Below are 22202 nucleotides of genomic sequence, written 5' to 3' on the forward strand. Positions count from 1 at the left end.
CATTTTTTATTGCTTGATTATTCCTTACTTAAGAGACAAATTGACTTTGGATTTGTCCCATCAATTGTTTCATATATTTGAAAACTTGATATTAAATACATTAAATTTTAAAATATACTTTTCTGATAGATTCTTCACTTTTTTTTAATTTTTTTTTCAACGTTTTTTATTTTATTATTGGGACAGAGAGAGACAGAGCATGAACGGGGGAGGGGCAGAGAGAGAGGGAGACACAGAATCAGAAACAGGCTCCAGGCTCTGAGCCATCAGCCCAGAGCCTGACGCGGGCGGGGCTCGAACTCCCGGACCGCGAGATCGTGACCTGGCTGAAGTCGGATGCCTAACCGACTGCGCCACCCAGGTGCCCCAGATTCTTCACTTTTAATCATTACAAAAGGACACTCTTTAGCGCTAGTAATGTTTTGTTTTCAAGTCTACTTTGTAAATCTATTCTGTCTGCTATCAATATATATACAAAAGCTTTTTTGCGTTACTTTTTATTTAGGAGGTAGCTGGGCTTTCTAATTTTCACTTTTAATTAGAATTTTAAAAAAGCATAAAACTCACCATCTTAACCATCTTTAAGTTTACAGTTCTGTACTGTTGAATATATTCACTGTTGTGCAACAGATAACCAAGCTTTTTTCATTTAGTAAAACTAAAACTCCATACCCATTAACAATTCCCCATTTCATCTCTGCTGACAGCTCAGAGCCTGGAGCCTGCTTCAGATTCTGTGTCTCCCTCTCTCTCTGCCACTCCCCCACTCATGTTCTGTCTCTCAAAAAATGTCAAAAAAAACAATTCCCCATTTCTCCCTCCCCCATAGCAACTGCCACTCTTTGTTTCTATGAATTTGGCTTCTTTACTACTTCATTTGTAAATGGAATCATCCAGTGTATCTTTATGGCTTATTTCATTTAGCATGTCCTCAAAGACCATCCATGTTGTATTACGTGATAGTTTTCCTTCCTTTCTAAAGGGTGAATAATATTCCATTATATGTATACACCACATTTTATTTATCTATTAATCTGATGATGGACATTTAATTGGCTTGCTTTTTGGCTATCATGAATACTACTGCTAAGAACATGGCTGTGCAAATATCCTTTTAGTTTTTTGAGTAACTGCCATACTGTTTTCATAGTAGCTATATCATTTTATGTTCCCACCAACAATGCACAAGGGTTCTAATTTCTCTACGTCCTCTCCAACAACTGTTATTTCCTGGGTTTTACTTTTTATTTTGAAAGTAGCCATTCTAACGAGTGAGGTGATATTTCATTGTGATTTAGATTTTCATTTCTCTAAGAATAGTGACGCTGCACATATTTTCATGTGTTCACTGGACATTTGTATATTATTGGAGAAACAGCTTTTCAAATCCTTTGCCCATTTTTTAAACTGAGTTTTTTATTGAGTTGTTGTGATTTCTTTATATATTCAGAAATATTAACCCCTCACCAGATTATATGCAAATATTTCTCCTATTCTGCAGCTGACCTTTTTATTCTGATAAGTTAATACACATAAGTTTTTGATTTTTATGAATTCCAATCTGTTTATTACATATGCTTTTAGTGTCATAGCTAAGAAATGATTGCCAAATCAAATATGAAGCTTCACCCTGTTTTGTTCTAGTTTTATATCTTAGGTTTAAGTCTTTAATCTTTAAAATTTTTTTACATATGATGTTAAGAGAAGGTTCCAACTTTACTCTTTTGCATGTGGATGACCAGTTTCCCCAACACCATTTGTTGAAATTGTCTTCTCCCATTTAGTGATCTTGGCACACATACTGAAAATCATTTGGTCACATAGTCAACTTAAGGATTTATTTCTGTGCTCTATTCAGCTTCATTTAATCTTGGTCTGTATGCTCATACCACACAGTTTTGATTACTGTAGTTCTGTAATTAGGAAATGTGATATTTTTCTTTTCTTTCCTTTTTGGAAATGCGGTATTTCTAACTCCATGGTTTTTAAAACTTGTTTTTTGGCTCTCCATGGTCCCATAAGATTCCATACCAATTTAGTACTAGTTTTCCTAATTCTGCAAAAGATGCCATTGGGCTCTTGACAAGGATTGCACTGAATCTGTAGATCACTTTGGGTAGCACTGACTTTTTTTTTTTTTTAATTTTTTTTTTTCAACGTTTATTTATTTTTGGGACAGAGAGAGACACAGCATGAACGGGGGAGGGGCAGAGAGAGAGGGAGACACAGAATCGGAAACTGGCTCCAGGCTCTGAGCCATCAGCCCAGAGCCTGACACGGGGCTCGAACTCCCGGACCGCGAGATCGTGACCTGGCTGAAGTCGGACACTCAACTGACTGCGCCACCCAGGCGCCCCAGCACTGACTTTTTAAAAAAAACTTTATTAAAGATATAATCCACATATGGTACAATCTACCCCAGCATATGAATCGATTGGCTTTTAGTATATACAAATTTTGCAACCATCATCAAAATCAAATTACATTTTCATCACTCCAAACAAACAAACAAACACAGGACCCATTAACAATCACTCTCAATCTCCTCCCAAGGAAATATTTCCACCCAACCTAAGCCCCACAACCGCCAATATAATTTCTGTCTGTTCTGGACATTTCACACAAACATACAAACAGAATCTTACAATATGTGGTACTTAGCATAATGTTTTCATGTTTCAGGATGTATTCATTTCTTCCTACTGCTAAATACTACTCCATTATATGGTTATACCACTTTTTGTTTATGCATTCATCAGGTGATGATTGTTTGGGTTCTTTCCACTTTCATAATGTTGCAAGTAACATTTATGTATGTTTTTGTGTGGACATATGTTGTCACTTCTTTTGTGTACCTACCTAGGAGAGGAATTCCTAGATCATAAGACAAATCTATGTTTAACCTTTTGAGAACTGCCACAATGCTTTCCAAAAACAGTTGGACCATTTTACACTCTTTTTTTAAATTTAAATTCAAGTTAGTTAACATATAGTCTTGGTTTCAGGAGTTAAAACTCAGTGGTTCATCTCTTACATATGACAGCCAGTGTTCATCCCAACAAGTGCCCTCCTTAATGCCCATCACCTGTTTAGCCCATTCCCCAACCCACCTCCACTCCAGTAACCCTGTTTGTTCTTTGTATTTAAGAGTCTCTTATGGTTTGCCTCCCTGTTTTTATCTTATTTTTGCTTCCCTTCCCCTATGTTCATCTGTTGTGTTTCTTAAATTCCACATATGAGTGAAGTCATATATTTGTCTTTCTCTGACTGACTTCACTTAGCATAATACCCTCAACTATTTTACAGTCTCACCAGTAGTCTACGAGGATTTTGATTTCTCCCCCCATCATCACCAACTGTGCATGTATCTTTTTTATTATAGTTATCCTAGTAGGTACAAGGTGGTGTCTCAGTGATTTTGATTCATTTCCCTGGTGGTTAATGATGTCAACCAACCTTCCATGGGCTCATCAGCCATTTGTGTATCTTCTTTGGAAAAGAAGTCTATTCAGATTAGTTGCTCATTTAATAATAATTGGATTGTATTTTTATTATTGAGTTATAAGAGTTCTCTATTACAAATATAAGTCCTTTATTAAAAATATTATTTGTAAACATTTTCTTCTAACTTGCTTTTTTAGTGTTTTTACAGCAGTTTGATTCACGGCAAAATTATGTGAAAAAGTACAGACTCTCCCCTCTTACCATTCTGCATGTTACAATCTGTGTTACATCTGTTACAATCAGTGGGCTTACACTGACACATCATAATCACCTAAAGTCCATAGTTTACATAAGTTTCATGCTTGGTATGTACATCCCACAGGTTTTGATACATGTATAATTAGATGTACTCACCATTATACTATCATACAGAAAATTTTAACTGCCCTAAAAAACCTCTCTGTTCTGCCTATTCATTTATTCCCTTCCCATACCCTAGCAATCACTGATCTTCCTTCTATCTTCATAGTTTTCCTTTTCCAGAATGTCAAATATTTAGAATCATGCAGTAAATATGTAGCCTTTTCAGATTGGATTCATTTAGTAATTTGAATTTAAGATTCCTCCACTGATTGCTTATTTCTTTTTAGCACTACCTAATATTCCATTGTCTGGATATGTGAGTTTATCCATTCACCTACTGAAAGGCATCTTGGTTGCTTCCAAGTTTTGGCAATTATGAATAAAATTACTGTAAAGATTTTTTTTATTTTTTTTTTAATTTTTTTCATATGCAGATTTTTTTAAAAGTAAACTCTACCCTCAACATGGAGCTCAAACTCACAACCCCAAGATCAAGAGGAACATGCTCGGGGCACCTCAGTGGGTCAGCCGGTAAAGCATCGGACTTCGGCTCAGGTCATGATCTCACAGTTCCTGAGTTCAAGCTCCATGTTGGGCTCTGTGCTGACAGCTCAGAGACTGGAGCCCACTTCAGATTGTGTGTCACCCTCTGTCTGCCACCCACTCCCTGTCCCTCCTCCCCCCGCCACATGCACTCTTTCCCTGGCTCTGTCTCAAACATTACAAAATAAATAAAATAAATAAATAAATAAATGAGGAACATGCTCTACTGACTGAGCTAAGCAGCCCACCCCACATATGCAAAGTTTTCAGCTCCTTTGGGGTTAAGTACCAAGGAAGGTAATTACTAGATAGTACGGCAAGAGTAGTTTTGGTTTTTGGTTTTATAAATTTTATTAATTTATTTTGAGACAGCACAAGCAGGGGAAGGGCAGAGAGAAAGGTGTAGAGAGAGAATGTGTAAGAGAAGTTTTGTAAGAAACAAACTGTCTTCCAAAGTGGCTGTACAATTTTGCATTCCCAACAGGAGTGAAAATTCCTGTTGCTCTATATCCTCATCAGCATTGGATGCTTTCAGCTATATTTTGGCCATTCTAACATGTGTGTAGTGGTGTCTCACTGTCTAAATTTGCACTTCCCTAATTATATGATATAGAGTATCTTCTCATGTGCTTATTCACCATCAATATAACTTTCTTTGGTGAGCTCATTGGCCTGTTTTTTTAATCTGGTTGTTTTCACACTGTTGAAGATTTAAGATTTTTTTTTTTTTTTTTTTTGGGTATACTTTGGATACAGTCCATTATGTGCCTAGAAAAACTCTGACTTAATTTCTTCCTTCGTGGATCAAGCTTTTGGAGTTGTATCTAAAAAGTCATCAGCCAACTGAAGATCATCTACATTTTCTCTCTTTTATCTTCCAGTTGTTTTATAGTTTTGTGTTTTACGAGTTACTTTTTGTGAAAAAATACAAGGTCTGTGTCTAGAGTCACTTTTTTTCACATGGATGTAAAGTTGTTCCATCACCATTTGTTGAAAAGACTATATTTTCTCCATTGTATTGCCTTTATTCCTTTGTCAAAGATCAGTTTTATTACATTACTGCAAGTCTATTTCTGGGTTCTCTATTGTGTTCCATTGATCTATTTGTCTATTCTTTTACCAATACCATACTGTCTTGATCACTGTAGCTTTATAGTAACTCTTGAAGTTAGGCAGTATTAGTTCTCTGACTCTTCTTCAATACTGTATTGGCAATTCTGGTCTTTTATCTCTCCACATAAATTTTAGAATCAGTTAATCAATCAATATCCACAAAATAAATTCCTGAAATCTTGATTGGAACTGCACTGAATCTACAGATCAAGTTGGGGAAAAATAATAATACTGAGTCTTCCTGTCTCATTTAGTAGTTCTTTAATTTCTTTCATCAGAGTTATCATATTCCTCATATAGGTCTTGTACCTATTTTATTAGCTTTATACCTCATTATTTTATTTTGGGGAGGAGGTGCTAATGTAAATGGTATTGTGGGTTTTTTTTTTATTTCCCTATCATTTTCTTCATGGTGTACTATGAAGTACAAAATTTAAAATTATGATACCCAATTTTCTTTTGTTTCTTATGCTATTGGTATAAGAAACCATTGTTGAATACAAAGTCAAAGATTTTATGTTTTCTTGCAATAGTTGTATCATTTTTACTCATATTTAAATGTTTAAATCAAATGAATTAATTTTTGTACATGGTGAGTTAGGGTGGCATCCAATTTACTCTTTTACATATGGATATCCACTTGTCCCAAGACCACTTATTAAGAAGACTATTCTTTCCCTATTTGAATAAATAGTTTAGGCACTTCTGCCAGAAGTCAGTTGAATATAGACACAGGGTTTATTTCTGGGCTTTCAATTCTCTTCCACTGACCTGTATGTCTATGCTTATCCTAGTAAGAACACTGTCTTAATGTAAGGACTGTGTATGAATTCTTCAACTTTGTTCTTTTTTAAGATTGTTTTGGCTATTTTGGGTCCCTTGAATTTCAATATAATTTTAGATCATCTCATCAATTTCTGCAAAACAGCCAGTTAGGATACTGATATGGTTTACGCTGCATCTACAGATTGATATTTTTTTTATTAGTACTTTACACGGTGTATATTGTTCCAATTTTTTCAACTTTTTTGCTCCCTTATCTTTTTGATGTCACATGTAAATAACACAACTGATTTTATTTACATATACTCTGACAATATTTATTGTTTTTTTTTTCCTCTAAATATTTGGGTTTAAATCTACCTTATTGTTGTGCTGGAAGCCCCTACTTATTCCACATTTCCCTTTCTCCTAGCTTCATGGTTATTCCCTCTAATTTTATGTTTTAATAAAAATAGTTTGAAGGGTATCCTTCAAACTGCAACATGAAAACATTAAAGTACCCTTAAATAGTATTTATTGCTCTGTCCAAGTTTGGGTTAATGTTATAGTAAATCTGTAAGACACTGTTTTATACAGTTAATATTTAGATTTATCACATATCTCTTGCTTTGCTCTATAGTCCTTTCTATGTATCTGGCATCTGAAATCATTATGCTATCTTTACAATTTCACTTGGTGAGGCTTTCCAAATTACAATTTCTCTCATATTTTACCCTTTTACTTGAAAGACATTTTGCAAGACATACAATCATAGGTTGATAGTTATTTTCCCTTGGTATATTAACACCATCATTCCACTGTGTACTGTATTCAACTGTTAATTGTTGGAAAGTCGGCTGTCAGCTGACCAAGTCACTCTTCTTCCTTTAGATGTAATCTGCCTTTTCCCCCCTGGCTGCTCTACTCTGGTACCTCTCCTCAATTCAGAAAAAGCGTTAGTTATCACCTCGTAAAATACTGACTTTGCCCCATTTTCTCTCACCTTTCCTTCTGAAATTCTGATTAAATGTCATTTTAGACCATTTCTATCACTCTGTATTCCACATTTCTTCCTTTTTTAAAACTTTTCAGAAAAAGCTAAAAAAAAGGAAAGAAATAAAAAGCTATATAATAAAATCCAGTAGATGGTAAATTCTACAAAACTTGATTTGAAATGTAGTAAATAATAGCAAAGACTCTCTAGAGTAACATTACATACCCTTTCATATATTCTATTTCTCTGCCTCTCTGTGCTGATCTCTGAAATTTCTTGTAAAGCTGGCTTCCAATTCACTGACCCTCTGATTGTATCTAATCTGCTGTTAATCCCTTCCTTCAACTGAGTTCTTGATTTCAACTTTAACTGTTTTTACTTGAAGTTCTAGGAACTTTATTGTTTAGAATTTCTTCTTCCCCACCCATATTTTTATTTCTTTAAACACAGTAAACATAGTTACTCCATATTCTGTTTAATAATTCGAATATCTAAGGGGCGCCTGGGTGGCTCAGTCGGTTAACCATTCGACTTCAGCTCAGCTCATGATCTCATGGTTCATGTGTTCGAGCCCCAACATCGGGCTCTGTGCTGACAGCACTGAGACTGGAGCCTGCTTCATATTCTGTGTCTCCCTCTCTCTCTGCCCCTCCCCTGCTCGAGCTCTGTGTATCTCTAGCTCAAAAATAAATAAACATTAAAAAAATTTAAAAAAAAAATAATTCCAATATCTAAATTATTTCAGGGTATGGTTTTGCTGTTACTTTAGCTCATTCTTACATGTGGTACCACATTTCCATGTCTGATTATTAACTTTGTGAGCTGCTCACTTTCCTTTTAAGGTAACTTGAATAAATTATTTGAGGTCTAGGATAAAAGTTAATGTCCATACAAAAGAGCTATGTTGGCTTCTGCTAGGTTTCTGGGAAATTAGCAGGCCATAATCACTTTAAATTCATGACTAGTGGTTACATTAGTCATCCACATAGTATGAACTTAAGTTGCATGATAAGTTCTAAGCCATTTTTTTTCTCCTTATTCTGCTCAGCACAAGTAGGGAAATTTGTTTGTAGTCCCCCAGAGGAATAGATGAGAAAGCAAGTTCTCTTCCACTGAGGATGTGTTTCTTTTAGGTACCAATTTAATAGGAAGACGACTTGATGGAATCCCCAACTTTGGCTGAGCCCTAGGTTTGTGTCTTTTCCCCCTTTATTTTGGATGGCTTCTGCAAAGCTGAACTCCTCAAATCCCTCAAATTCCAAAACGGTCTCCAGGGCAACACTACTTCAATACTCCATATTTGTCCATGGTTTCATTCTGATAATAACTTATCTTGCTGATCTTCAAGGATTTTAAGTAGATGTTTTCTCATCTATTAAAAGGCCATTTGAGTTGTCTTCACCAGTAAGAGCATGCCAGAAACAGAAAGCCTATACTCAGTCCAGTGCAGTTCAATGTAACTTCTGGATCCAGCAAAAACTCCTTTTGCAAAGTCAAAAAATATCACCAAACTACCCTGTCAATTTGGCATTCTTTTCATTTACATCTAACTCAATATGTCCAGTTCCTGACACATCTGATTTTTCTTTCCTTTTGAAGTCAGTTTTATACTTCCACATCACCACTTTTCCTATTACAACTCCTAAACAATGATTCCTGAGAGCTCAGATCTGGTTTTCTTATTTCTATAGTTCCTCGGTTACCAAGTTACCTTAAGTTACCAATACCCATCTCCAAGACTACTTTTATAGCCTCCCAAGTAGATTTCTTCTGCCACCCTTGTACCTATCTCTACTCTATTCTCCACCATAATAACCAGACTTATTTTTTTTTAATAAAAATTAGATTATGTCCCATTGCTTGTGTAAAGCTCTCCAAGATACTTTACTTGAATTTTAGATAAATTCCAATTTAACATGGCCCACAAAACCATATATGATCAGACTTCTGCCTACATTCTGTCATATCTGTCCTCTCATATAATACTATAAACAGGCTTTTTTTTTTCATTTCCTCAAATATACCAAATTCTTTCCTCCCTCAGATCCTTGCCACTTGCTGTTTCCTCTGCCCAGAGTATGGTTTCCCTACTCTTTGCAGGGTTCAATCTTACTCATAGTTCAGACCTCACTATAACTGTGACTTTCTCACAAGCATTCCCTGACAACCCAATCCAGTAGAATCCTGTTCTTTTCCTTTAGAACATTTATCATAATTTATGATTAAATACTTATTGTGGGCTTATTTTAATGTCTATCCTCGCAATTATTTCTAAGAACCAGGCATGTAGAGACCCTACTGTTATCTTCCCATTCCACACCCAGGACCTAGCACAATGTCTGACCCACAGTAGGAGTTTAACAAATATATATTAAATCATTGTTTTCTCTCTCTTTAAGCAGACCCACAAGAAAAGTACAACTCTAATAAGAAATTACATGTTGAGCACAGAATTAGAAACAAAGGGAATAAGGTGATAAGAATGTACATAGGGACCAATGTACATACGCTAAAATACAACATACTTATGAACAGATCCGTAATGCTCAGAGTCATATAGCCAAGATTACTTTCCCCTAATATTTCATGGATAAGGCAGATGCTGGTTTTTAATTAACACATGGCTTTTTTGTCTACATGTTAGTTAAAGCAAATAAATAATCACCTACAAATAGCATGTTTCTCAAGGTGACTTGTGAGTTCATTATTTGGAACTCAAAAAATTTTCCCACAGAACCAATATTATATACAGTGGTTAGCTTTTCTCTGGTTAGTTCATAATGTTTAATCCATAATTTATTTATTCATTTAACGAATATGAATTGAGTACTATTATGCACCAGGAACTATCCTAGCAGCAGAGATACAGTAGTGCACAAAATAAGATAAAAATTCCTATCTTCATAAATCTCATATCCATGCGATCAAAACAGAAGGGAAGTGCAATATACAGAATGGTAGATGGTGAAGAACAAAGCACAGTGGAGACAGGGAATGGAAGGAGTGCAATTGTAACCTATTATTAAATTTCTAGCTCTGTTCCAAAAAGGATTTAGAGATTTCTTACAGAACCTAAGTATCACAAATAAAATAGCAATGCTTAGACAAGGAAAGACTTTCAACCAAGAAACTTTATAAAAACACACTTCCTTTCCCACAGCAGGACAGAGAGAACTACTCAGGCTCTTAATTCACAGAAAGCTATAAAACCCTGAGGCATGGTCTCCAAAAAGGCAACAAATAGAGAAGGTAAAGAGGTGAATGCAATGATGGAAATTCCATGAAGAAAAAGAAATGAAGAGCCAAGAAGGGAAGTACACTTCTTGTTAATGATAAGAACACCTCCAGGGACAGCCAGTCCCTTCTATTCAATCACTAGTTGGCAGGCTTTTCTTCCTACAACTGTAACTATTTCTGACTAAGATCTCTCTTCTATTTGGCATAGTACAGTTATACAACTTTTCCTTCATTATTATATACTAAAAACAAATATTTAACTTTTTTAATGGCAGAAAAAGATCCAATTTATTCCCTATCTACATCATTAAAATCGATATCAAAGGAATGCAGACAGCTAAAAAATACTCTGATGCTCTTGTATTTTACCTTAATAACTAGGATAGGTTAGTTATCCAGAATGTGGGGTGAAATGCAAGAGGATAAAAAATTCGAACAAGGTTTCAAAGAGCACCCCTACCACCAGAGTAGTGACTGGACAAGAAGAGACAATCAGCCATTTTAATCTTCCATCCCTGACCACAACAAATTCCACTACCATAGAGCATGCACCATAGACTAAGGAGTGAAGGATGAAAGGGGTCAGCAAAAGTAACCCTTCTCTAACACCTTGCTCATAGAGCTGGAGTAATTATAGGCCAGGGTAAGAAATGAGCATATAAACTAAGCCTGTCCATAACTTTTTTCCTTCTTATTATAAAGGGCCTTCTAATTATTTTCACCTGAAAAAAGGGTTTTAGTCAGTGAATGCTAATTTTTTTTAATTATTCATTCCACTGTCATTTTAATAAAATAAAATAGTATCTCAGGTTATGACTGTCAGATATATTCCAGGAATTTTTCATATTAAATATTGTTTATTTATATTAAAAATTTAATAAAATAAAGCCTTAGGTTTAGGAAAAACAGGGAGCAACATATATTTAAAAAACTAGTATCAGTAGAAAGATGTTGTTGACCAGAAACAATTACCTTTAGGGCTGTGTGTTTGTTTTCATCTTCTTCCATCCATAGATCCTGTTCATAGTAATACAAGCCATCATTAATGACTTTAGCAAGTTCAGATGTAATTTTTGCCCGAGACATGTGGTTGCCCGTTCGATCTCCTCCAGGATGTTTTCTCATGTAAGGTGGTGTCTGAGTTACAATCAAAATCTTGTTTAAATCCTGGTCATCAATTTCATAATCTGAATCATTATCAGACCAATCAGTAAATGTGTTTTTTCGTCCTTCTATTTGCTCCATCTCTTCATCAAATAAAAAGTCAAGTTCTTCTTGCTCTTGTTCATCTGAAGGATATAGCTGATTTGATGCCTCTTCAGGCAGAGATGCTGATTCCTAAGGGAAGAAAGTGGTATTTTATATACACACTTTTTTTTAATCACTTAAAAAAAATCACATGTTACAAGTAATATGAAGCCTAACATGCTCAATGACTAGTCAGCAGGCAAATTACAAAAGAAAATCAAATCAGTAGTATTCTAGCCCAATAAATACAAAGTATTTGCTAAACGCTAAGTCTAACGCTAAAGAAAAACACAAAATTGAGTAAAACGAGGGTTATATTAATCTAAAAGATACCTTTTAGAGTTAGAATGGTGCTTAGCTCATCCACTACTGCACAGCAATTCATTTTACAGATGAGGGGAAAAAAGGCCTAGAGATAGAAGTTAATTTGTCCACAATTTCAGAACTAGTCAAGACTAGAACAATCAAGGTTTTTTGACTTCTAAATTCAATAGTCAGACTTGCTAGTCTGAACCTTTGCAATTACATTAATGCCATTAACTAGGTTTCCTAGATAATCCCTCTGCTCAATCTTCACCTTCACTCAGTGTGGCCTGGTTTTCATTAAATTTACCCTAACATGTACTCAATTGTTAAACTTTGCCCTTCCTGAAAAAGTTAAAATTGCTTCCTACTAGGTGACATAACAAGTCCAAACTTTCAGATCCTAGAGCTTCTAAAATCTAAACTAGTCTAGATTTCCAAAACTCTCAACACAAGAAAATAGGTTTCTCAGTATTATCTTCCTATGCCATCCTATGACCAATCCTCATCCTTTAGCAAATGCTAACTCTCCTATACAATCCCTTTCTTTGAGAACTCCTATTAATGTAGTACATATTCATTCAGTCAATAATTATCTGGGTCCTCACTGTGAGCCAGGCACGGTTCAAGGAAAGGGTATACAATAATAACTCTGCCCTGACAGAACTAATGTTCTAGTAAATAGAAGGCTGTCCATGATGTTATTAACTAAAAACAGAACAAAACAAAACAAACAAAAAGAAAACTAACTTTTAACACACTGTGAATATATTTAGGCAACAAGAGATGTCGGCAAGGATGAGGAGAAAGAGGATCTCTTTTGCACTGCTGATGGGAATGTAAACTGGTGCAGCTACTCTGGAAAACAGTATGGAGGTTCCTCCAAAAATTAAAAATAGAACTACCCTACAACCCAGCAACTGCACTACTAGGTATTTATCCAAGGGATACAGGTATGTTGTTTTGAAGGGACACATGCACCCCAATGTTTACAGCAGCACTATCAACAATAGACAAAGTATGGAAAGAGCCCAAATGTCCATCAATGGATGAATGGATATAGAAGATGTGGTGAGTATGTGTGTGTATACACACACACACACACACACACACACAATGGAGTATTACTTGGAAATCAAAAAGAATAAAATCTTGCCATATGCAACCACGTGGATGGAACTAGAGGGTATTATGCTAAGTGAAATTAGTCAGAGAAAGACAAAAATCATATGACTTCACTCACATGAGGACTTTAAGAGACAAAACAGATGAACATAAGGGAAGGGAAGCAAAAATAATATAAAAACAGGGAGGGGGACAACACATAAGAGACTCTTAAATATGGAGAACAGAGGGTTGCTGGAGGGATTTTGGGAGGGGGGATGGGCTACATGGGTAAGGGGCATTAAGGAATCTACTCCTGAAATCACTATTGCCCTATATGCTAACTAACTTGGATGTAAATTAAAAAAAAAAAAAGCCACATCCTTAGTAAACTTCACTTTGAGAGAATTGTACACTCACATACAGTTGTAAGAAATAGAGATCTAAGACCCCCAGGGTGGCTCAGTCAGTTACGCATCTGGCTCTTGGTGACAGCTCAGGTCATGATCTCACAGTTCATCAGTTCGAACCCTGCATTGGGGTATATGCTGGCAGTGCATGTGGAGCCTGCTTGGGATTCTCTTTCTCCCTCTCTCTGCCCCTTCCCTGCTCGCTCTTTTCCTCAAAATACAAACATTAAAAAAAAAAAAAAAGAAAAAGAAAAAGAAACAGAAATCTTATGTATTTTTTACCCAGGTTCCTCCAATATTAACATCTTGCAAAACTATAGAATATCACATATAAGACATTGAAATAACCCATTAATCTTACTCAGATTTCCCTAGTTTTATTTGTACTCATTTTGTTTATGGATTAGATCAGAGCAATTTTTATCACATTTGAAATTTTGTATCTAACCATGAGTCAAAAATATGGCAGTTCTACCATCAAGGATTTCTCCTCCTGTTTCATAACCACACATCTCAGTCCCTCACATGCCTCCAAGACATCAATTCTCTTTTCCTTACTTACAGTACACAGAATTACCAAAACATGTATGTACAGAATCCGTACTCTTTATAATTAACAAAGCTAAAAATAATATAATGAGATTAAAATACAAAATCACAATTTAAGAAAATTTTGTCAGGTTTAAAAAAACTGAGTGAGTTATTCAAATTTAAATTAGTCACAAGTAAAAAGGCCAAAGTATCTTAAATCATATTCAGAAGCAAAAGGTAAATTTTTAAAATTGACACAATAGAACTTATTTTTAACTACTGAGTAGTTTTTATTTCTGGCCAATGGTTCCAATTTTTACAATTTTTTAAACTTTTCCAATTTTATATATTTACTTGACAAACAAAATACAGTAGTCTTATACTCAATCCAAAATGTATTCCACTTCACTTGGCTTGTAACAATTTACCTTCAATTTCATTGGAGATGGACGAGGTCTCTTTTTTACTTCTATCCAAGGTTGTGAGTCCAAGTCGGGCAAACTGGTAGACAGACCTCTAGATATTGCTTGGAGATTACTCGTTTCAGTATTTTTCTTTGGGTTCAGTGGACTTCCAAATCTTGGAGAATTTGGGGCAGACTCTAAAATTTTAAGTTGGTACTTAGTTAAAATAATGGCTTTCTTACTTATAAAACACCTTATTTTTCTTTACTTGGGTTTGATTTTTTTTTTTTTCACAAAAACATGATAAATCAAATCTCAATTATAATCTTCCCAAGGACTTTCAAACCTGAAAAGCTTGTATGATGTATTCAAGTAAAGCCAATGAATAACAGATAAAAGGAATGTCACCAACTCTTACACAGATCACATTCATTCAAACTTCTGAATATCAATTGAGTCACTAATTGTGACAATACATCTATTTAGGGGTCAATTCCGTGTGCAATCTTAAAATCTATTAATTATATATAATGAAATTATGGAACCTTGAATGCTACTAAGCCACAGACTAAATGTGTCTTTTATTGAAGGCAAAATCAGTCCTTCAGTGTTCTGCTATGATCTATAGTAAGCCATTATTCCTACTTTTCACATTTCCTTTGCTTAATGAGGTTTAACCAAATGCAGTGTGCCCACTTAGCTCATACTGAATACTGTTTATAAAGAGTAGCATGTCACATCATTAAAGTGCACTGCTCTGGCAATAAAATGTAAAACATTTTTTTTAAATTTTTATTTATTTTGAGAGAGAGAGAGAGTACACAAATGGGGGAAAAGGAGGTGGGGGCAGGGGGGTGAGAATGCCAAGCAGGCTTCACACTGTCAGTGCAGAGCCAGATGCAGGGTTTGATCCCACAAACTGTGAGATCATCACTTGAGCCGAAATCACGAGTTGGATGCTAAACTGACTGATCACCCAGGTGCCCCCAAAACATTTAAAAACTCTGTTGGAATTAAAAATGCCTTTCTCCACACAATCTTTTAATCAGAATAATTACATGCTCTATAAATAAAATCCTAATTGATTCCTTTACAAATCTTTTTTTAAAGTCAAAGAATACTTGTTTAAAGTTATAATGCAATATGTACTTGAGTCATACAAAAATTTTAAATACTAATTTAAACTCTAAAATTCTAAACATCGTTTTAGTCCTGAAAGCCAATTACTTGAAAATACTGCAAAGTTGAATATTACATGGAGAAAGCTGAAATAAATGAACACCAACCATCTTTTTTTTTTTTTTTTTTTTTTTTTTTTTTTACTAAATGAAAATGCAAAGGCACATTCCAGGACTTTGGATTTGAGAAGAATATTCCAAGATTTTATTTCATCTACTACATGTTAGAGTTATTATCCTCTCCAAGAATGCATAGTTAGATCCAGGATTCAAATGCCAGATTACTATATTACTTTTTTTTAAATGTATATTCCTTCATAATGGAAAAGGCTCTAAAACTGCATTGTCTAGTATGTAGCCACCAGCCAAGCCACATGGAGCTTCTGAGCACTTGAAACATGGCCACTCCTAAAATGTGCTCAGGATAAGTGTAAGGTACATACCAGATTTCAAAGTCTTGGTACAAAAAAATTTTAAAAGGTAGAATGGATCCATAATTTTTATATTAACAATATTTAGGTATATTAAAATGTTTAAAATGTTATTAGAATTAATTTCATTTGTTTTGTAGCTTTTCAGGCTATTAAAATTATTAGGATTACATGTGTGGCTAACATTCTATTTCTATTAGACACTGCTGCTTTACAATTTTCTAAATTAATGGTATATGTATCATTAATTGATCCACAAAGGTAGTACAAGTGAAATGCTAGGTTTGGGCTGCAAGTAAAAAGTTATAGGAATGGGAAAATATTTAACAGCAGAGAACCCTATTCCTAACACTATAAATCATCTATGTTCAATGCAGTAACTAAATCTTTAAAAATTGACTAAGAACCACCACCCTAGCAACTGAGAATTAACTAAATTACTATGTACAGTTCATGTATAAATGATTAGAACAGCACCTGGCACATGGTAGGGAAATCAGTAACTACTATTTTTAACATAGAAATTTAATCTTAAACACCTACTTAAGTTTATTATATAATAATTTCTAAATGCTCTCTAAACTTGAATGTTTCTACCACGAGTCAAGTTTTTCACTATATCCATAACACATGTGCTTATAAATTAAATGACATTAAAATAAAGAATTTGGGTAAGACAAGAAAAATATAGATTTTTTAAAGGAAGTGTTTATCTTATAATTACCTACACATATGCTCTATGTGATGTTTTCTTTTATAAGGATTTCAAACCTTATATGTATAAATTTTAAGGGTTAATGGTAAAGCACTCATCTTCCAAAAACAAATGAGTGAATATTACTTGGATGACTTGACATTAAACTTGCTTACAGATAAAAAAAAAGAAATTACACACATACTTGGACACCTATAGGTTCTAACTTGTGAGAACATAGAAAAAAATTGATCTTTGCTGCCTTCATTAATTGAAAATTGTCAACCTGACTCTCCAGAGATAAACCACCATACGTATTCCATGATATCTATCTAGTTTGACTTCTTTATGCACCCTGAATCTGGGTCATTATATAGATTGCTCTAAAAGGATTATATACTTTGTATGTGGCACATTCAGGAATACTTATGCAATTTTTCAAAGGAAATCTCACAGCTTATTAAAAAATCATTAGGGATCTTCCTACACATTTTTCAAAAAACCAAAAACAACATCAAAAAACCCCAAGAAGGTCAGGTACCTGATACTCTCAATTTTGATGAATGAAATCCTTTTACTTAAGAGCTGATAGTGTAATACTATATCCAAAGAACTGCAAAACCTAAATTTTTAAATTAACATCTTACCATTCCCATAATCAACTTTTTCTGGTGCATTGAGGTCCTCTGTTCAGTGCAAAGGTGAACTCATGTTACACAATTCAACCTCCATAGAGGGAAAAATAGAAATTTTAATTTCTTCGATGAAAAAAAACCAAAAATGTTTAAATATTTTACCATATAAATCCCTCTGAAAGTATACATCAACAGTTACGTTTTTGAAACTTAAGATCGTCTCATTAGACATAAAAAGGATATGGATAAAAGTTTCTTTACTTATAGGCACAGATAAATACAATCTATATTTCCTATCCTATATCCATTTCAAATTTTTGGTGACATACTACTTTGTATTGAAACTAAGGCTTTCTCATCAGAAGGTGATTATTAAGGTCAGAAATCTGAGGATTCATGGGAAAAGGTTGAATTTACATATTTACTCCTGTGATGTCATGTGAATCAGCATAACTCTAAGAACATTCTGTCTTCCTATATGCCTTCATTATCCATCTAGTTAATGATGTATAATTTAAAGAACCTAAAAATTTTGACATACAAATACAGTGATTTTAGGGAAGATGTGAGATGTAAATGAGTGTATATTTAAAAAACACAAAAATGTACAAGACGTTGTAATTTTATTCTTGTCATTTTATTAATAATGCATAAATGGTTAAATGAACAGGCATCACCAACTTGACTGACCTATCTTAGCTACCTGTGGAAAAAGTATATTCTATTTCTATCTAACTCACCTAATGCCTGTTCATAAGCAGATTAAAAATGTCATCTTGGACCCCAGATTTACACAATAAATTAATCTAACTTACACAATCAGACATTATGTCTTTTTTAAGAAAACCTAAAAATTGTCACTTTTCTTCAACTTTTAAAACATCTGCCCAAGTTTCTTGCTTGGCAAGGTTTAGAGGCACAGAGGGCTAACAACCAAAGAAACACTAAATAAAAATATCTGTGAGACTGTCCATCAGTACTTTATTGATGGCAGGTCTCATATACTCGTGTATAAAAAATACATTTTGAAGAGTTTAGAAAAAAATATTCTTGTTCATTTCTCAAATTTTTTATCCCTCAGTGTCCACATTAATACATCTTACAGTCCATGTGAAATATTATGACAGCATGTGAGTTGTAGACTGCACACTATACTAAAGGGCAGATCAAATAGCAAAGGACCTAACAATCTAGGAAATGCCACTCAAGCCTATATCTGCTTTATTGATCTGGACACAGGTACAAAAGTCTGGGAGGAAAAGACAGAATCTTGCAATAATTCCAGAATGATAATTAACTTTCCCACCGTAAATAAAAGTAGCACATGCAGCCCAGGCTAATTACACACAAATGGTGGCTCCTATAAAAACAACAGCAGTCCTCTGGTCTGTCTCTCATCATCATCACAAAGGTGTTTATCTCCATTGTAGTGGTGGCCCAACCTCCTCCACAAGGAGTTGGGAGTAGACATTCTTGCATAGAAGTAAGTCTGGTCGCTTTCATTTCTGCAGCACGATTTGCTCCAATGTTTATAATATTTCAGTGAGTCACCTATTCCTCTGCATATTCCGATCAAATGACATCCAAGAGCATCAGTAGATCATCACCCTGACTGAAAAAAGTTTAAGCACACATTTTTTCCCAAGAGGGAATGTCTTAAAAATGATCCAGGAAAAAATTCTTATTATTAAAGCAGTTTTTGGAAATTCTAATTACCATCAATTCTTTAATCAATAACCTTAATAATTCCATAACAGTTCCCCAATTCTGCTTTCGAATATAGATCATCCTGTCTTTACAAGACGGGACTGAAGCACACAGGTAACAACATTAAAGTCAAGCCCACTCTTGAGTATAAGACTTTTAAAACTATTTCAATCCTATTAGACTACTCCAATCTTAGAAGAGGAAAACTGGCACAATATATCTATAATCATTTAGTAAAACTAAGAAGATGGACAGAAATTCCACACAGGACAAAGTACACAAGAATAGAGCAGAAATTTACCCATAATTCTTAAATCTCTACTTAATTTATGGTTCTGTGAGAGGATAATATGAAAAGAATTGAGAGCATCAAAAGTCATTCAGTTATCTTTAATTTTCCTATTGAATCTAAATAAACCTTTTGAAAGGATAGGTAAATTGAACCAAATAGCCCACCATTACACTGCTTGCTCTAGAAGAAAAGCTGTTACCTGTATGTGAACAAAAAGCTTGGCCTGGTACAAACTCTGGGCAATCAATCAGTTGAGAGAAGTCTGTCTGTGGCACAGTACGTGGAGGAGGGCCTGGAATTGGCCATTTTTCCGGCTCTATCTTTTTTCTCATTTTCTCATCCACAATTTCCACTTCTGTGCTATCTTTCAATGCCTATAAATAGGTATTTTCAGATACTAGAGAACTTTCATTCAAAACATTTAAATTGCATATCCTATAGTTCTAATCACCTAAAAAATTTTTAAGTCTGAAATTAGCAGATATTATACAGAGTAAATGTTTTTAAAAGCATCCACAAATTAACTACTTAGAACAAATTTCTAAATCATTTGCCCCTGTGATAGGTAACAATATGCAGCAGATAATTTGGTTTTCACAACAGAGTAGGCATTTAAGGATTATTATGTCAACTAGAAGCAAACTACTTCTATGGCAATTAAGCTTTATTGTCAATTTTTTTCTCTCATATTTCTTTTTATCCTACCTTAATATCACCAAATAAAATTTAGGCATTATTTTAATGACTACCACCATTAATTAAATGATAAAAAAACACACATATACATTCCTCACAATACCCCATAAGGTACATAGATGAGGAAACTGAGGCTCAAAGAAAGAAAGTAACTTCATAAAGATTATACACTAAGTATGAGGCAATACAAGGACTCACATAATTTATTAGCTACCCACCACCAAAAGTCTTAGCCACTAGGCCAAAGTGCTTTGCAAAAATACACATGCTGTAATTTAACGGTAAAATAAAACTAGAACAAAATTTCCTCAAAATAAAAGACTTACTGATCTGAATTTTATCTGAAATTCAAAGGTACTCACCTTTTAAAAATTAAATGAGAAAAAATACAAATATATAAAAACTGAATATACATACTTGTTATTTTATAAAAGCTATAACTTGCTATATTTTAGTTGGAGAACATATGTGTACAACTTTTTATACCTGTATGCCTTTAGTATACTACTTACTTTTCAAGTTACATTTTCCATAACTGGACAGTACTTTAAAATTAGTATTACAAATTATTTAAAAACAAACTCTTTTGATGGGAACCAGGATACTGTCTGAAAAAAATAGAGAGTCTGAAACACAGAATAAAGGAAATAAGGAAGAAGCCTAAAATAAAAAGTTTGAATTGGTGATATCTATATTTTTTTCCTAACGTATTTTCCCAGTTTTGTCTACTGAACATTCTAGAAGCAATGACACCCTGGTAGTAAACTGTAGTACAGTATACTCAGCATCCAGATCCTGCAACAACATGGATGAATTTCAAAAACTATAAATGAAAGAGTCAGGAGACAGAAGAATTCCATTTACACAAATGTGGACAAATAAAGACTAATCTATACTGATACAATAAGAAAAGTAGTTTGGGATGGAGCAGAGGGTTGGTAGGGGAGGACTGGCTGTGACTGGAATGACCATTAAGTAAGTTTTTAGAGTAATGGGCTATATCCTTTTGGGAGCAGGCTTACACAATTTCAAAACTCAAAATAAATACCTAAGACCTCTGCATCTTACAGCATGCTATTTATACCTGAATTAAAAAACAAAAACAAAAACTTTGAGGGGTGCCTGGATGGCTCAGTTAAGCATCCGACTTCAGCTCAGGTCATGATCTTGCGGTTTGTGAGTTCGAGCCCCGCATCGGGCTCTGTGCTGACAGCTCAGAGCCTGGAGCCTGCTTCAGATTCTGTGTCTCTCCATCCCTCGGCCCCTCCCCTGCTCATGCTCTGTGTCTCTCTGTCTCTCAATAATAAGTAAACATTAAAAAGAAAACAATTAAAAAAAAAAAAACCTTGAAACTTTCTTAATGGTTTAAATTTTTCAAAACCATGTTTGGAAAAAGACTGCCAATAGTGTTGGTAGAATGTGGAGCAAGTGAAACTCTCAATGGTGGTAGTTTTAATTGGTTCATTAATTTGGAAAAAATGCTTAGCAGTATCTTCAAAAGCTAAGTGTGTGTGTGTGTGTGTGTGTGTGTGTGTGTGTGTGTATACACTCATCATTTCACAAGAAAGTACATATGTCCATCAAAAAATACATACAATAATATTCATAACAGTACCACAGATTCAAACTGTAAAGAACCCAGGTATCTACAAACAGGAGCATGGAAAAGTACATTGTATTATATTCATACAAGGAAATACTAACCTAAAATGGATAGTCAACAACCGCTACACACCAACAACATGGATAAATCTCACAGAAATGGTAACTATAAGTCAGATACAAAAAAATATACACACCTCTGATTATGTGAAGTTAAAAAACAAATGAGAGAACTCTAAAGAAGTAATTACCTTCGAGAAGAGCATAGTAGTACAGGTTAGGAGGGGACACAAGGCAGCTGCCTGGGATGTTGAAAATGTTCTATATCTTAATCTGGGTATTGGTTACACAACTATATTCATAGGGAAAAGTAATCTATAATCCTATGATTTATAACATACAGTGTATAAATTATGCCTCAATTCAAAAGAAAAAATCTGAGGGGAAAAAAACCAAAGTTCTTTATATACAACTATTGAGTAATCTTCTAATATATACTGTTTTTAGAAAG

At 34.4% G+C, this 22202-nt stretch overlaps 1 protein-coding gene across 18 annotated transcripts in view; it reads right to left on the bottom strand.

Annotated features, from left to right (window-relative positions):
• The window catches only part of LARP1B (La ribonucleoprotein 1B), a 123975-nt gene that overhangs the window by 70544 nt on the left and 31229 nt on the right, over window positions 1-22202 (bottom strand). For 15 of the 18 annotated variants that reach the window (XR_007151550.1, XR_007151549.1, XR_007151551.1 and 12 more), the window contains 3 exons: window positions 19593-19767; window positions 14481-14653; window positions 11429-11794 (listed from right to left, as the gene is read on the bottom strand). Coding sequence is in view for 14 of the 18 variants with exons in the window: in XM_047855928.1 (XP_047711884.1) it covers window positions 11429-11794; window positions 14481-14653; window positions 19593-19767 (714 nt within the window). In the remaining 4 variants the exon portion in view is untranslated. Of the gene's footprint in view, window positions 1-7228; window positions 7324-11428; window positions 11795-14480; window positions 14654-17406; window positions 17486-18598; window positions 19007-19592; window positions 19768-22202 lie in introns of those variants that run through there. The other 3 variants (XM_047855930.1, XR_007151552.1, XM_047855934.1) reach the window with 3 other exon arrangements.

This window comes from Prionailurus viverrinus, chromosome B1, assembly GCF_022837055.1.
Source record: "Prionailurus viverrinus isolate Anna chromosome B1, UM_Priviv_1.0, whole genome shotgun sequence".
NCBI lineage: Eukaryota > Metazoa > Chordata > Mammalia > Carnivora > Felidae > Prionailurus > Prionailurus viverrinus.